A 15,228-nucleotide genomic window follows, 5' to 3' on the forward strand; every position below is an offset into this window, starting at 1 on the left:
ATATATTTGGCCATTGTTTATAGGTCAGGTTTTTATATGGGACGAATCCAAAGACCAGGTCAGCGATTCCAGAATCCAGAGTGTTCCAGTGTTCACTGGATGGCGAGCCAACTCAAGATCCTAGGTGACGATATACATATACATGCACACTCACGCGCACATTGATGGACTAAAATCCTCTACTGTACAAGTAGTACGGTAGGACAGACAATCACACACACTCCTTGTCGGACGAATTCTATTGGAATACACCTGTTTGTCATGGGCCCCACCGGTACCATTTGGACTTAAAAAGGACTAATTCTTTTACTTGTGCACAATTTTATTTTATTCAATTTTTTTGCTACTTTGGGGGAAATTTTTATACTTGACATTCTGTTAAAACCTGTTGAAATACTGTGTTGTTTACAAATTTCTTTTACAAGGCTTAACATCAGTGAAGCACTTTTAAAGCCACACAACTGTGTTTGTCTGGTTTCTCTGCCATTCGTGTACCAGAGCTCTAAGAGTCGTTCTGAGTCTTTTTTTTTTTTTTTTTGCCTGTCCCATTTGGTTCTTTAGTCGTCAGAATTGTTGTCTGAAGACCAACAAGGATACCCAATGGATTTACTTTGCCAAATTGATCATCGTGGCATTGCCGTATTGGTCCATTTGGTCGATCTTTGTTTTTATTATTTATTATATTTTATTTTCAGTTGTTACAGACGGGACAGACATGAGTGAGGGATAGGAAAGGGAGAAAGAGGAAGGAAAGGAAAAACAGAAGGGGAGAGGGACAGTGAGAAGGGGGGGGGAGAAAAAAAAATAAAAATCTCCTGGATCACCTGTTGAGAGAAGAATAGAAAACAAACAAAAAAAAAAAAAAAAACAAAGCAATATACTAAACACAAAACCATCGCATTAATCTAGCTAAGTGTAAACAGCAGTAAATACTAAATATTCAATGTTGTTGTGCAGCACGCAGGACAGATGTGCTTCGAAGTAGTAGCCAAGAAAGGTGTGATTTAAGTCTACGAACAGTGAACACCCGTGTGCATACCTGTGTGGATCAGAGTGCTTGTATTCCAAAGGTTTCTCCATGTAACGATCTGCTAGGGAGTGTGTGTGTGTGTGTGTGTGGGGGGGGGGGGGGGGGGGGGGGGCACAGCCCCGTCCTCCAGGGTATGAAGCAGGTATGGAGGAGATCAAAACTCCAGACATCCAGAGGCCCCCAGAACACAAGAGACCAAGGAAGACCAACAGAGGGGCTCAGTCTTCTGATATTAGCCAAAATTACTTATTAACTTGGTAATTATCCATTGGTGCTTTATGTAACTCCACGTAAGTGCTATAAATACAAAAAGAAAAAGCTGCAAAACCTATATCAGAAAGTGTCGAATTTAGAAAAACAAAGGAGTACAGGGGTCAAGAGTGAGTATTCTTTGAGTATGGATGTTGCTGTTTTGAAAAGAGTCATGAAGAATCTGCTGTCCAGTATACGTAGAGCCCAAGCAACTGCACATGTATGAAAAGAAGTTCTTTGCATGGACTTTGAATACATCAATACCACGACGCTCATATTTTGCGAAAGAACAGCACACAGTGGCAGGTTATGCAACCACTCAAAATACAGACAGTTGAGGCAAAACGATATAATATATTATATAATCAATCTTTCATTATGTCCCTAAACTTGAAAGAAGCAATCCTTTTAAAAGATTTATCTGATTAATTCCTTCCTTTTTCTGTGAATTAACAGAAGGACATGCTGACAATATCTACTGTATTCTTTCTAAGTGTGGGATAAATGTTCAAAAAGGTTCGACTATGTGCCTTTGTAAAAGGGTAGGCTAATAAACTGGATTTATCTAATTTATCTCTTTGAGATTATGATTAATAACCAATAAAGTGGGCTTCAAAGAGTTCAAGTAGCTCTGGGCTACTAATAAGCAAGCACACATATGTTTGACAGGTTTTAGATACAAAGGCTTTCAAGCATTTGAGTCTCTACTTTCAGGTTTTTAAATGTTCTTGCTTTCATACTTTTGCTCATTAATTAATTCAGTTATTAGGTTAATAAAGTATCAACAGTGGACATGGTATCTTTTCTTAACTTGGCTTCTATTATATCTGTAACATGTCCCGATTCGTGATTGAGGTGAGAGACAAACGACCGCAGGTCCAAGTGCATCAAAACAATGATTTTATTAAACACGTGTGGAGGAAATACACCATCACAATCCTCAGCATAAAACCCCCTTATTAAACACACGTGTGGGGAGATGAACACTGTCACACAGTCGGCGTCGATCTCCCCCGAACAATACACCAGCAGTTGTTTTTATAATATCGGGGTATCGTTTATGACACCCCTCGTGCGTCAAAGCAGATAGATAACATGCATCAAGTTACAGTAACCACAACCTTTGACACATTCAAAAAGAACAGTTCGTTCCTCTGTTCCTCCGCCAGATGCTTCCTGTTGACCTTCTTACTCTCGCTTACTTCTGGAACTAAACTGTCACTTATGCAGGCCCAAAATAAATGCAGTTACAAGCAACATATGTCTGAACTCTTACCTAGGAACAAGTCTATATACTGTATATGTGTGTACTAAACTGGTTCAAAACATACTTAGAAAACAGGAAATACTTTGTATCAATAGGTAACTTCACATCTGAGCAGACAAGTATCACATGTGGAGTTCCCCAAGGTTCCATCTTGGGACCCCTTCTGTTTAACATTTACATGCTCCCACTGGCACAGATTATAAAGAACAACAAAATAAACTACCACAGCTGTGCAGATAACACACAAATATATATCACAATGTCACCAGGAGACCGAGGCCCTGTGCAGGCTCTTGGTAAATGCATTGAGGAAATTAATGACTGGTTGTGCCACAATTTTCTCCAGCTAAACAAAAACAAACTGAGGTAATAGTCTTTAGCACCAAAGAAAAATGATTACAGGTCACCAGAGAACTTCAATCTATACATCTAAAAACCACAAACCAGGTGAGAAATTTGGGTGTAGTGATGGATGCAGACCTAAACTTAGAAAAACACATTAAGACAATAACAAAGTCAGCTTACTATCACCTCAAGAATATTTCAAAAGATTACTTTCATATATTGTTTTAGTAAGTATCCAAAACACACAAGTTTCATTATATAATTTTTCAAGGGATCTTATATCTGTTTTCACTCTTGTATGCTTTTCATACAAGTTTCATACAAGACAGATACAAACTTTATAAGATTTATATAAATCTTTTCCATATGGGAAGGTATGAACACTGCACATTTGTAACAAAGAGCTGCCTCCAGAGCCTGTGGGTGTTTGGGGGTGCACAGCACACTGGAGATCGCACCTGTATCCAAAATGTACAACTGGCAGGTGAATCACCTTTAAATTCACAGAGTAATCTGATGGGTTTTCACAAATGAGCAAAGTTTCACTCAGATTTCTTGTTGCCCTGTGAAACCATGGCTGTGAAAACCTGTAGTTTGTAACCATACGTTATATAAATAGATCACACGATATAATGAATATCCACAAATCTTTTCCATTATGTGTGTGTCTAGACAGTAACCCTCGCTGGAATGTAGTGACAAATGGGACACCCCCCAGTCCCAGGACATACCACACCACCTCAGCCTGTCTGGGGACGGGCTGTTTGTGTTTTCTGGTGGGGAAATAGGATCTGCGCCTGTCTCAGACTCCAAACTTCATGACTTTGGTAAAGGTTTGTGTCAAATAAACCTGCTTCTTATTGCAGTGCTTTACATTAACATCACCTGACAGTATTTCAGAAGTTATCTGCTTCAGAGATGAAATTGAATACACACACACACACACACACACACACACACACACACACACACACACACACACACACACACACACACACACACTATCTATGTTACCCACAAACAATTAAGTGAATGTATGCACTCATTATTCATTCACTGGTAGGTACAGAAAGATCTAGTGCTGAGGAAATAACATATGTCACTGTTCGACATATTTCTCGTCTGTGATTGAGATTTTCAAAATGAAAATCCATATTCTTTTGTTTCTTTCATGTTTCACTTTTGACACATGCTATGAAAAGTTTATATGTTTAAATAACAATCATTTTTCCACCAATCACTTCCATGTAAATGTGTTTCAGTGTCTTCTGCTTGGTCATAACCTGAAACACAATCACATTCATTAAGCAGCGGATTCAAAGATTTACATTCATGGGAGGATGGCTGGAGACAGATTCCACAATGATCACCAGTGTCCTCCTCTCCAGAAAGCACACCAGCCTGCACAGCAGTTCCGTATGCCACAGCCTCATCAGGGTTAATGCCTCTACATGGCTCCTTGCCATTGAAAAACTCCTTCACCAGCTGCTGGATTTTGGGGATACGAGTGGAGCCTCCAACCAGGACAATCTCATCAATGTCAAACTTCCTTAAGTCAGCATCTTCCAGCACTTTCTGTACAGGCTTCAGGGTGGACCGGAACAGGTCCTGGGTTTTAAAGAACACACACGTTGTCCTACCGCTTCTTCATTAGGATTTGATATGCAATATTTTCAAAACCAGATTAATATCTTACCATGTTCAGCTCTTCAAACTTAGCACGAGTCAGGGTCTCAGTGAAGTCTTCCCCCTTAAAGAAGGACTCGAACTCAATGTGGGTTTGGTGCTGGGCAGATAGCGCCCTCTTGGCCTTCTCGACCTCGCGACGCAGCTTCTGCACAGCACGGTTGTCTTTGCGCACATCTTTGCCAGTCTTCTTCTTGTACAGCTCGATGAAGTGCTCCATGACACGCTGGTCAAAGTCCTCACCCCCCAGATGAGTGTCACCATTGGTGGCCACCACTTCGAATACACCATTTTCAATGGTCAGAATAGAAACATCAAAGCTGCCACCGCCCAGATCGAAGACAAGAATGTTCTTCACTCCATCCTTCTTGTCCAGGCCATAAGCAATACCAGCAGCAGCTCTAAAGAATACAGTGAGAACTTATTGTTAGAAGGGAGGGCAGGGACATTTTTTACAGTTTCAAATAGCAGATGATCAAATTCATTTTGATTGGATGCTTACGCCTCATTGATGATTTGCTTAACATTCAGACCAGCAATGGAACCAGCATCCTTAGTGGCCTGGCGCTGGGCATCATTGAAGTAGGTTGGGACAGTGATCACAGCATGTGTGACCTGAGGAAAAAGGATAAAGTTAGATTTGACGATACACCAATTAATTAAGATTAGCATTTTTGTACCTTCTTTCCCAGGTAAGCCTCAGCTGTCTCCTTCATCTTAGTCAACACCATCGCACAGACCTCCTCAGGAGCAAAGGTCTTAACCTGGCCACCACCAATGTCAACCTGGATATGGGGCTTGCTCTTCTTCTCAGTAACCTTCATAGGAATACACACCAATATTAATTTAACAAGAATTTCACTCAAGTGTCACCCAAAGAAACAACAAGTTTTACTTTCAGTTTACAAGCTCACCTTGAAGGGCAGGTACTTGATGTCCTGCTGCACAGACCAGTCATCCCATGTCCGACCAATCAGCCTCTTGGCATCAAAAATGGTGTTCTCAGGGTTAGAGGTCAGCTGATTCTTGGCAGCATCACCAATCAGACGCTCACCTTCACTGGTGAAGGCCACGTAGGAGGGGGTGATTCGGTTTCCCTGGTCATTGGGAATAATCTCCACACGCCCATTCTTGAACACTCCAACACTGCAAGATAACAGCTTGAATTCAGTCTGAATCTCACTTTTTTTTCCTCCAGTGGTATCGTGTCATTATTTAAAGAGTCTGAAGTGACTTACCAAGAGTATGTGGTCCCCAGATCAATCCCAATCACAGTCCCAGTGTTCTTGTCATCATCGGCGGCGCCAAACACTGTGCCGACTAACAGAATCACAACCCACAACAGCTTCATCTTTGTTTGTTTCCTCTCCAATCTACAAGGAGAAATGTAGAAAAGAAGTACAACATAAATCAATGTGGCCTTGAGATCAATAAGTGGACTAAGTTCAAAAAGCCAATGGTACAGATGTGATTTGGTGAGTCCCAGAACCATGGCAGATTTGAAATTGGTCTTAGAGAATAAATACTGTAAATATTTTATGACTGTGTTATTGTACCTAGAGTAGAATCAGCCCAGTGTTCTTTTAGCAACTTAAAAAATATTGACAAAACTGTGCAACGTTTGTTGCAATTACTAAAAGTAAAATGTTTGACTGAGTGGGTGACTTTTAATTTATGATTTTGCCAGTTTAGCTCACTATGCACCAACCTAGACCCCAATTTAAGACAACCGGCGCCAGTTCGAGTCTCACCTGCTTGACTTTGTTGTTGAAGTCTTGAATCCTCTTTTAGAAAATAAAATAGTATGAGCAGCGATAACCTTTAGAAGTTTCTCTTTCCCTTCGTGCTCTGTTTGTGGCAGCACTCAGCAGAGAACCAGTGTCAGGTTTCCTAGTAGGCAGTGCAGAGCAAAATGAAACTTCAAATCTCTGTCATCACAGCGACTTGTGAGATAATGACTCAAAAATACATCTATATGTGTACAGTCAGTGGGAGACTAATACATTGTTCTTCTCACAGTTTCAGTTTGGTAGAGAAATGTTTCTCTCTGCATCATTCAGACCCGCCCCATTTTTCAACTCTGCCGTCACCAGGTTCCTCGTTTCACATACTGACGCTATCACAATAATTTTAGTAAAATTATTTCACTTTCATTACATAAAAGAAAGAAGAATTTGGTTATCTTGGCCCATGAGAAGTCTAAAACAAATAACATGGATATGGTTAAATCTCAAGTTTTTAGCAAGGAAAGTAGGAGACTGTTGTCATGAAGTGGACTGAGGAGAGTGGAGCTATGCACTTGCAAACAGAGTTCAGTTCCTTGCAAAACAAACAAGCTTAAAACAAGACAAAATCTGTTGTTCTGCAAATTAGTTTAAGAATTGAAAAAGACATGGTGATTTTTTTTAACTACTATACTAATAACCCTTTTAGTTTTGCAATTATTTGCTATATTGAGAGGGTTTATTTTATTTTTACTTTATTTTGCCCATTAATTTGCAGTAGGCCATTCAAGGATGAATTTGTTGGTGTTGGGTGTAAAGATCTGGAGGGATATTTTTGTTTTATTCTTTCTTTATTTTTTATTCTATTTTTCAGTTTTATTGTTTTAAGACTTGATGAGAGAGTTACTCCATTGCACCTTGTGTCACTTAAAAATGTGAATTTGATTGATGGCGTTGATGTTTGACTAACACTTTCTGTTCTATCACATGACCCTTATTTTCGCAGTTACAGGAAGTGTGAAGGGACATGTGCAGTGAAGTGTGCCAGGCGCGTGACCAGGACATGGCCTCTCTTCTCAGACTGATGAAGTACAATCTCTGTGCATCTTAGCTGTGCATAATAAATGAATGAAAGGCAGGTTTGTAATGATGCCTGAGGTACAAAAGAACAAAAAAAGCTCTAGACCTGGGCTGCTAATTAAGTGAAGCACAACATACAGACACATTTGACTGCTTGCATCACTACATACTGTCATATACTGGGTTGCCTGTGTCGAGCGGGTGGGCGTTGCGGCTTTACGCCACCATGACATGCTTTGCGGCAGGGCTGTCTATGTGCAGTTCTTCTCTTAGCTGCCACACGCGTTGTTGTGCTGTTATAACCCATGCTGGATACACGTTCAATAAAGCAGCATCATAAGAAAGCTACCGAGTGGTCATTCTACACATACAAATGAAAAAGAGCGATAATGAAATTGGCTTGTTAAAACTCTGAAGAGGAGATGTTTGCTAAGATGCAGGTAAGTCACAGCAAGGCATACCTGAGGTGATGTTGCAGGAAGTTCTGGGTAATACAGCAGATCAGTGATGTATCAGAAGCTCCAGTCAAAGCACTTATGGCTGTATATAGACCGATTGATCACTGTAGTTAGTTTACCTGCCTTCTACTTTAATTCTGTGTAATTAAAAACAGATGACAAAAAAGTAAAGACAACAATCGCTTTTGCTGAGCTAAAGGAATCAAGTAATCAATCAGTAATTGAAGCTTCTTACAGTGGAGAGTAAAGTGGTATTATGTTTATTATACTATATTGCGACTAACCTTCCCACCTCTCTCTATATAACTGTATTTACCACAGGGAACAAACCCTTTCATTACCGGGAAGAATCCCAACGTACAGGCAGCAAGCCGAGGGGATATTAGAAAACCCAACCCAGCCCACCTTCTCTCACCAGGGGCAACTCCAGACTGAGACAGAGTCCAGCCGCTCTCCAGGAGACTGGTTCCAGCATAAGCTATAGGGCGCACCTTGCCATCAGCTTGCTGTTGCGAAAGCACTGCCCCCAGACCCCAGTGGCTGGCATCAACCTCCAAGATAAAAGGTTGTGAAAAATTAGCATAAGCCAATACGGGGGAATGCACCAACCGAGCTTTCAACTTTTGAAAGCTATTTTCACACTGCTCGGTCCAAAATTCCTGCAATGCACGCTTGGAGGGGCGTTTGTGCTTAGTCCCAGCCAGTTCGGCCACCAGCTGGTGGAGCGGAGCAGCTAGGGATGCAAAACCTGGAACAAAGCGGCGATAATAACTAGCAAACCCTAAGAATGATCTCAATTCAGCAACAGAGCTAGGAGTTTGCCAATTAGACACCGCAGATATTTTGTCTGGGTCCGTGGCTACCCCGTCCTTGGAGATCACATGCCCAAGGTACTTTACCTCTGTCTGCAGGAAACAGCATTTTTCCAACTTGGCCTTCAGGTTTTGTACCCGCAAGGTCTCCAGTACTGATCCTAGGCGCTGAATATGCTCGTCTACTGTGGTAGAGAAGACAATCACATCATCCAAGTACAACAACAAAGACTGGTGATTCTGGGAACCAAACATTCGCTCCATCAGTCTCTGAAAGGTGCTTGGTGCATTACAGAGGCCAAATGGCATGCGGTTAAACTCAAATAACCCAAAAGGAGTGCAGAAAGCAGTTTTCTTTTTGTCTGGCTCAGCAACAGGGACCTGATTGTAGCCACTAGCCAAGTCCAAGGTAGAGAACCAACATGCACCTGACAACACGTCCAAGGACTCCTCAATTCGGGGCAAGGGAAAAGCATCCTTCCTAGTCCTTGAGTTCAGCAGACGGTAATCCACACAAAGCCTAATACTGGAGTCCTTCTTCCGTACTACCACGATTGGGGATGCAAAAGGGCTACAACTTTCTCTGATCACCTGACTCTCCAACAGATGTCGAATATGGGCCTTAACGCTCTCATACTCTGAAGGTGGAATCCGTCGAGACCGCTGGCGGACCGGAGTCTCATCTAAAAGTGGGATCTCGTGAGTCATTAAGTTGGTACACCCTAAATCTCCATCATGAGAAGAAAAAAACAGATTGGTAGTCACGCAAAAGGGCCCTTACCCTGTCCTGATCCTGTACAGTGAGGGCTGAGAGATCAATTGCATCAATTGCAGTTTTCAGAGGGTTAGATTCCACACTCTGAGTTGCCATGGTAACACATTTTTCCTCTCCCAAATCTTCCAAGAGCCTGGTCAAGCCATCTGATTGGCTGACAATCTCAACTTGGCACAAGGTGCCAAGCTGACTGCGAGGTGGCAAAATGGCCTCAGTTAATCCCACATTGGTAACTGGGATAAATGCAGTGCCACTGACCACCTGGACCAAAGCTGGAGAAGAAAGACCATGAGGCAAACCGGTATCTAATGGTTCAAAAAGCGCTGTTCCAGTGTGTGCTGAAGGGGCTTTCCGACATGTAGTAGGTACAAACTTCATTGTGCCTGCGGGGATGCAAATTTTTCTTCTACCCTTAACTCTCACTGGGCCACTAACTTGTGCTTCAGGCTGTAGCTACGCTGTATGGCAACGCTGCAAAGCCTGCTGCCAAGGATCCTCCTGCACTAAAGGAAGGTCAAAAAGAGCAGAGCCATGTTCCAAAAACAGCTCCCTATAACACTCACGGATCACATTCATGCCGAGGACTCCACACATTTCTGAGTTGGGGCTGGGCTCCAAAGGATCTCTAACAACTAACACACCACGTTTCGGTATTTGCCTCCCTAACACTTGGCAATCAAGCTCCAGGTAGCCAACATAGGGAATATCTAGCCCATTAGCTGCCCGTAACCGCAGCCAATGACATGCTTTCAGTTTCTCTGGGCCCCAGTTCTTAAAATGTTTGGCAAAAAAAAACCTCTCCGTGATGGTAGTGACCATGGATCCAGTGTCTAATAAGCAGGAGACATCTACCCCTCCCATATTAATGGTAACCTTTGGACAGGAGCCTACCAACTTGGGTGGGGGACCAGACATTTGAGCATTACAACTGTTGGAGCCAGTTATGCCCCCATCTGATATGTGGCTCAGCATAACAGAGGGTGCTAGTTTTCCGCCTGCATGGAAAACGTGCCCTGACCAGATGAGCTCCTGCTAGGGGCTGTAGATTCAAAGGCTACTACCCTCTCATTATCACAGTCTTTAGCAAAATGGCCAGGCTTCTGACACAGTCTGCAAATAACCTGCCTTCCTCTCTGCGTGAACCTAGACTTACCTGATGTATGGGCAACTCTCAACTCATGTGTAAGCTGGTCAATCTGGGCCTGCTGCTGTTTTAACATTTCCTTAACCTCTGCTAATTCTGACCCAATAGTATCCCTTGGCACCCTTGTTTGTCCTGTATGCTGAATGCTGTAGACTGCTGGGACAGAATAAGTCCTGAACCGGCCGGGTTCTACTCCTACTCTGCCTTCCTGCTCCCACCTGAGGCCTTCATCTCTTAAAGTATGGAGGTCATAATCTGGATGTTCGCGAACAATGCTTTTAAGCTCGCGGCTCAAATTTCCATCCCGGACACCCTCTACAAACTGATCAGAAAGCAGTCTAGCAGCCTCAGGAATTTGCCTCTCTGGACAACTTTGGATCATTTTGTCCATGAGAGAAAACAATGCATGGGAGAATTCCCTCAGTGACTCTCCTTCTTGCTGCCTTCTCGCATAAAAAGCTTCTTTAACAGCAATAAAGGACATGGGGCAACCATACTGGCTAAGGAGAATATCAAAAATGCGGTCCGGATCTTCTCTTACTTGCTGGGACCTATATTTTATTTCCTCACGAGCATCACCAGTCAAATGATCATAGATATAATGGGCTCTATCAACAGGGGCAAGTCTACGAGTGCGCATCACAGATTTTATTTCCTCCACCCAACTTTGGACACTAATTTCCCCAGTTCCACTAAACAGGGGGCACGACCTCTCTCTAGGGATATAAACCAGCCTCTCTTGGAGAGAGCCCTCCATAGGGGTAGAGTCATGAGGTCTACAGGGGCTAGAAATGCCTGATTGGGACTCCATAATAAAGAAAAATAAAAAACCCTCAACAGTAAGTGCCTACTGTGTTTAAATGCAGATTACACTTTGTTACCACCAGGATTTACCAGCTGCTGCTTTGCCTAAAAAAATAAATACATACAAATATAAAACAGTTTAAAACACACCCATAAAAAAATAAAAATTTTGCACAAACCAACTGACTAATCGCTGTGCACACCTAGAGGCTCGTCCTGTCCGACAACGCCAGTTTGTGACCCGTGGTAGGTACCTAAAAATAGGACAGAGCCGTAGGCGCACAGTCAATTTAAAGGAGTTTAATTTTTAATACAAAATAAAAGAAACCGTGTAACAGCGGCACCTAAAAACAATTAAAAACGTTACCTTATTGGAGATGATAAAACTATGCAATTGCCCGTGAGGCAGGACAAGCGCTGCGGGGGACCGTTCAAAAACAAATCAACATAACACACAGGTTAAACATAGACGGCAACTCACACATAACCCCAGATGGGTAAAACACTATAGAAAAGAAATCAAATCTTTGGTGCAGTCCTCACTCAGGCCCACCGCTGTGCATGCAAAAAGCGGTGAGACAAAAAGGATTTGTTTTCCCCTGCAGCGCCTTCACCGTCTGCGGCTATATATATATATATATATATATATATATATATATGAGAAAAAAAGGTTAAAATACTAAAAAAATCAATATCTATGGTGCCTACTGATACAGAAAAAAATTAAAACAAACAACAAAAACCATCGACAGCCGCAACAGTCAGTCTGCCGATTTACACCGGTTTAAAACAAATTAAAACACACTGAGGTGTCGGGTCCTTTGCCCGCAACCAGAAATCCACCTGGCAAAGCAGCAGCTCGGTATTCTGTAAATAAAAGGCAGGAGATCACTTAGCTGGACAGTAAAACACAGGAATATTCCTCTGCTGAATTGGTTTTTGTTACCTGTCCACAAGTTCGTGTCACACCCTAATAAATGTGGGTCAGTGGCGATGAAGTCCACTATACCGTTCCCACGGGAGCAATGTTTCCCACCTACAAGGGTGCAAATAACTGTAAACTAGTGATGGGACGTTCTGTATCGAGGCTTCGGAGCGTGTGTCGAGTAATGGAGGGGGCGTTTCCGCGAAGCGCGTATCGAGGCTTGCTTCATTTATGGGAGGAGCTGAAAATGATGACGTCCGAAGCCTCGCTGCCCGGCTGTACCACGTGACTGGTTCATGAAGCGGTTCGAACTTTGCCGCGAGATATGACAGCGATATAAACCCTCAGACTTCATTCAAAATGTGGGTGTTTGATGGAGAGTTGCGGTTAGTGAGAGTTTGGAGACCGTTTGGAGGTTTATGAGAGTGAGGAGAGAAAGTCAGGAGAGAATGGAGCCAGCTAAGAAGAGGAGGATGTCCTCCCCTGTGTGGGAACATTTTGATCTTATTCCTCCCAACAAGGTATGTAAATTTCTACAGAAGATGTATTTTCATGATACTGATGGTGCAATACAATTTATGTTGAGCTGTCTTGACTTTTGTACAAGGTGAAGTGTTTGCTATGTGCCAGGGAGCTGGGATATAACACCTCATCCATGCTTAGGCACTACAGAGCTTTGCATGAGAATAAGGGGAACACCGATTGTGGAGCAAGACCAGGTGAGCCATCAAATGCAATGATAATATAGCATGCTGTAATGTTACTAAATGATATAACAATATTATACAACTGTTATAAGTTACGTGTGTGATATTTATATCTGTGCTTTGTCTTTGTTGTCTTTCCTCAGGAGAACAATCTCCAATAGATGAAGACTTGGTTACCATGGTGATCGAGGACTCCCAGCCATTTAGCATTGTGGAGGACAAAGGATTCAAAAGATTTGTTAAATTATTAAATCCTAGCTATGTTCTCCCCACTAAAAAGGTCGTAAAAGCAGTGAAAATTTAGTTTTTACTGAATAAAATGTGAACAGGCAGGACTGAGGCTCAAAGCCTCAGTGTGTAGCTGTCCATACCTCAACGTTACAAAAGCACAACAACTGTCCACACCCCAACCTCACCTCACCTCACAGTAAATGATCATTTCCATTCTAAGCATTTCCAAATAATAATTTCCCATACTGCCAGTATAAATATACACAGTATACTGCATCACTACAATATAGATGTTTTACACACTCCTTTTGTTGTTGACATTTACAGGCTGTGTGCAAAATGCCACACTCTTCAAATTCATGCCAGCTATTATTTTTACGTCCAGTAGGTGTCCTGCTAGAGCAAATGAAGCTTCATGAAGCTTCGCGTTGGGGTGAACCAATTGGATGAAAAGCTTCAGTGCTTCATGGGGCTTCATCTGCCCATCACTACTGTAAACCTCCTGCCAACAGCCAGAGCTCAAGTGGTACATTGTTATGTAACCTACCGTTCAACCAGAAGGTTAGGGGAAGACCCGTATCAGACTTTCGTAGTTAATAAAACACCAACTTGCCCAACTCGGACCAAGCACTCGCAGTTCAGGTTTGCAGAGAGATACCCAATTGCCCACACCTGCGCTTATAAAAGGAGCAAAGACCAGCTCCGCCAACCAGGGGCGGTCCCGAGTCTCCAGGTCTCACCTGTCACATTCGGTATTTGGAATCTGTGATAGCTCTGAAGGCTAGCTAGCCTTTCTTTAGCTGGTTACATGAGAATTTCTGGTTCAGTTGTTTGTTTAGTGGACTTTTACATAACTGCTCTTTTAATCATCACTTGTTTTCGTTGTTTCTTTGGATACCACACATGTTTGGACTTATACTTCTAAACCCGTGTTATGATGGATTAAATGCGATCTCCTCCCTTTTCCCCTAATTTTTGGGGTGTGGGTGCTTAACAGGACTTAAACTGCAATAAATATGTAGAAAAGGGTGTTCTAAAACTTTTGAGTTTACGTTTTGAGTTTATAGTGTTAGAAAGCATGAAACACATTTCAGATCGCTGGATGCTACAGGGAACTATGAAAGGTCATTAATAAAATCAAAGGCAGGGAGGTATCCTTTCCAGCTAAACAGAAGAGGAATATAAAAATAATGAAGGTGACAGTTTGAATCAGTTATATTTCATTCAATACAGTGTTGTACTGAGTGCAGATCATTAGCAGTTTGAGCCACATATGGATTGAAGTGTATTTGTGAAAATCTCGGACTGTTCCTTTATCAGTGTGTAACAGTGTGTGTGTGAGAGCCATGTAATGTCCATGTGTGCATGCTGACTGTGCTGCTCTGACCCCCCTCCTCCTTTCAGGGTGGAGCCTGCTGGAGTCCGATGGTTGACACCAGGTCTGAGGAAGTGTAAGTGTGTTTTTAATGGGATTCATGAAAACAAAGCAGCACACATTCAACCATCTTCAAACTGTCACATCACTAATTCACATCTCTGATGTCAGGAGTCATCATCAAAGTGTCAATCAATGAACAGATGATGGATCAATAACTGCAGCTGGATTGTGTTTGTTCTCTCATCAGATTCCTGTCAACTCACAATCGACACAATGACAGTACAAAAATACCTCAAACTGTCTGACAACAACAGAAGGGTGACATGTACATTTGATGAGGTTCAGTCATATCCTGATCATCCAGACAGATTTGATGGTGATCCTCAACTGCTGTGTAGAAATGGTCTGACTGGTCGCTGTTACTGGGAGGTTGAATGGAAAGGAGAGGTGCATGTATCAGTTAGTTATGGAAGAATCAAAAGGAAAGGAATCAGTATGGACTCTACGTTTGGAGGGAATGAGCTTCCCTGGTGTCTGATCTGCTCTAATGATGACACTCAAGGTGTATTTCACAATAACAGATTAACCTCTGTTTCCTCCTCCTCCTCCT

General features: G+C 42.3%; 1 protein-coding gene across 1 annotated transcript; it reads right to left on the reverse strand.

The window, feature by feature from the left end:
• Positions 1-4,097: 4,097 nt before the first annotated feature.
• On the reverse strand, positions 4,098-6,357 carry LOC146578082 (endoplasmic reticulum chaperone BiP-like). The gene is made up of 7 exons (XM_085249813.1): positions 6,332-6,357; positions 5,819-5,953; positions 5,495-5,726; positions 5,261-5,398; positions 5,083-5,195; positions 4,591-4,981; positions 4,098-4,502 (listed from the first exon to the last, which is right to left on the reverse strand). Exons 2-7 carry the CDS (start codon positions 5,929-5,931, stop codon positions 4,098-4,100), a joined length of 1,392 nt encoding a protein of 463 aa, XP_085105939.1. The 5' UTR covers positions 5,932-5,953; positions 6,332-6,357.
• Positions 6,358-15,228: the final 8,871 nt, after the last annotated feature.

The sequence above is a fragment of the Mchenga conophoros genome, linkage group LG3, assembly GCF_057382185.1.
Source record: "Mchenga conophoros isolate Kocher_MC1m ecotype Shallow Benthic linkage group LG3, M_conophoros_male_GT1.1, whole genome shotgun sequence".
Taxonomy (NCBI): Eukaryota; Metazoa; Chordata; class Actinopteri; order Cichliformes; family Cichlidae; genus Mchenga; species Mchenga conophoros.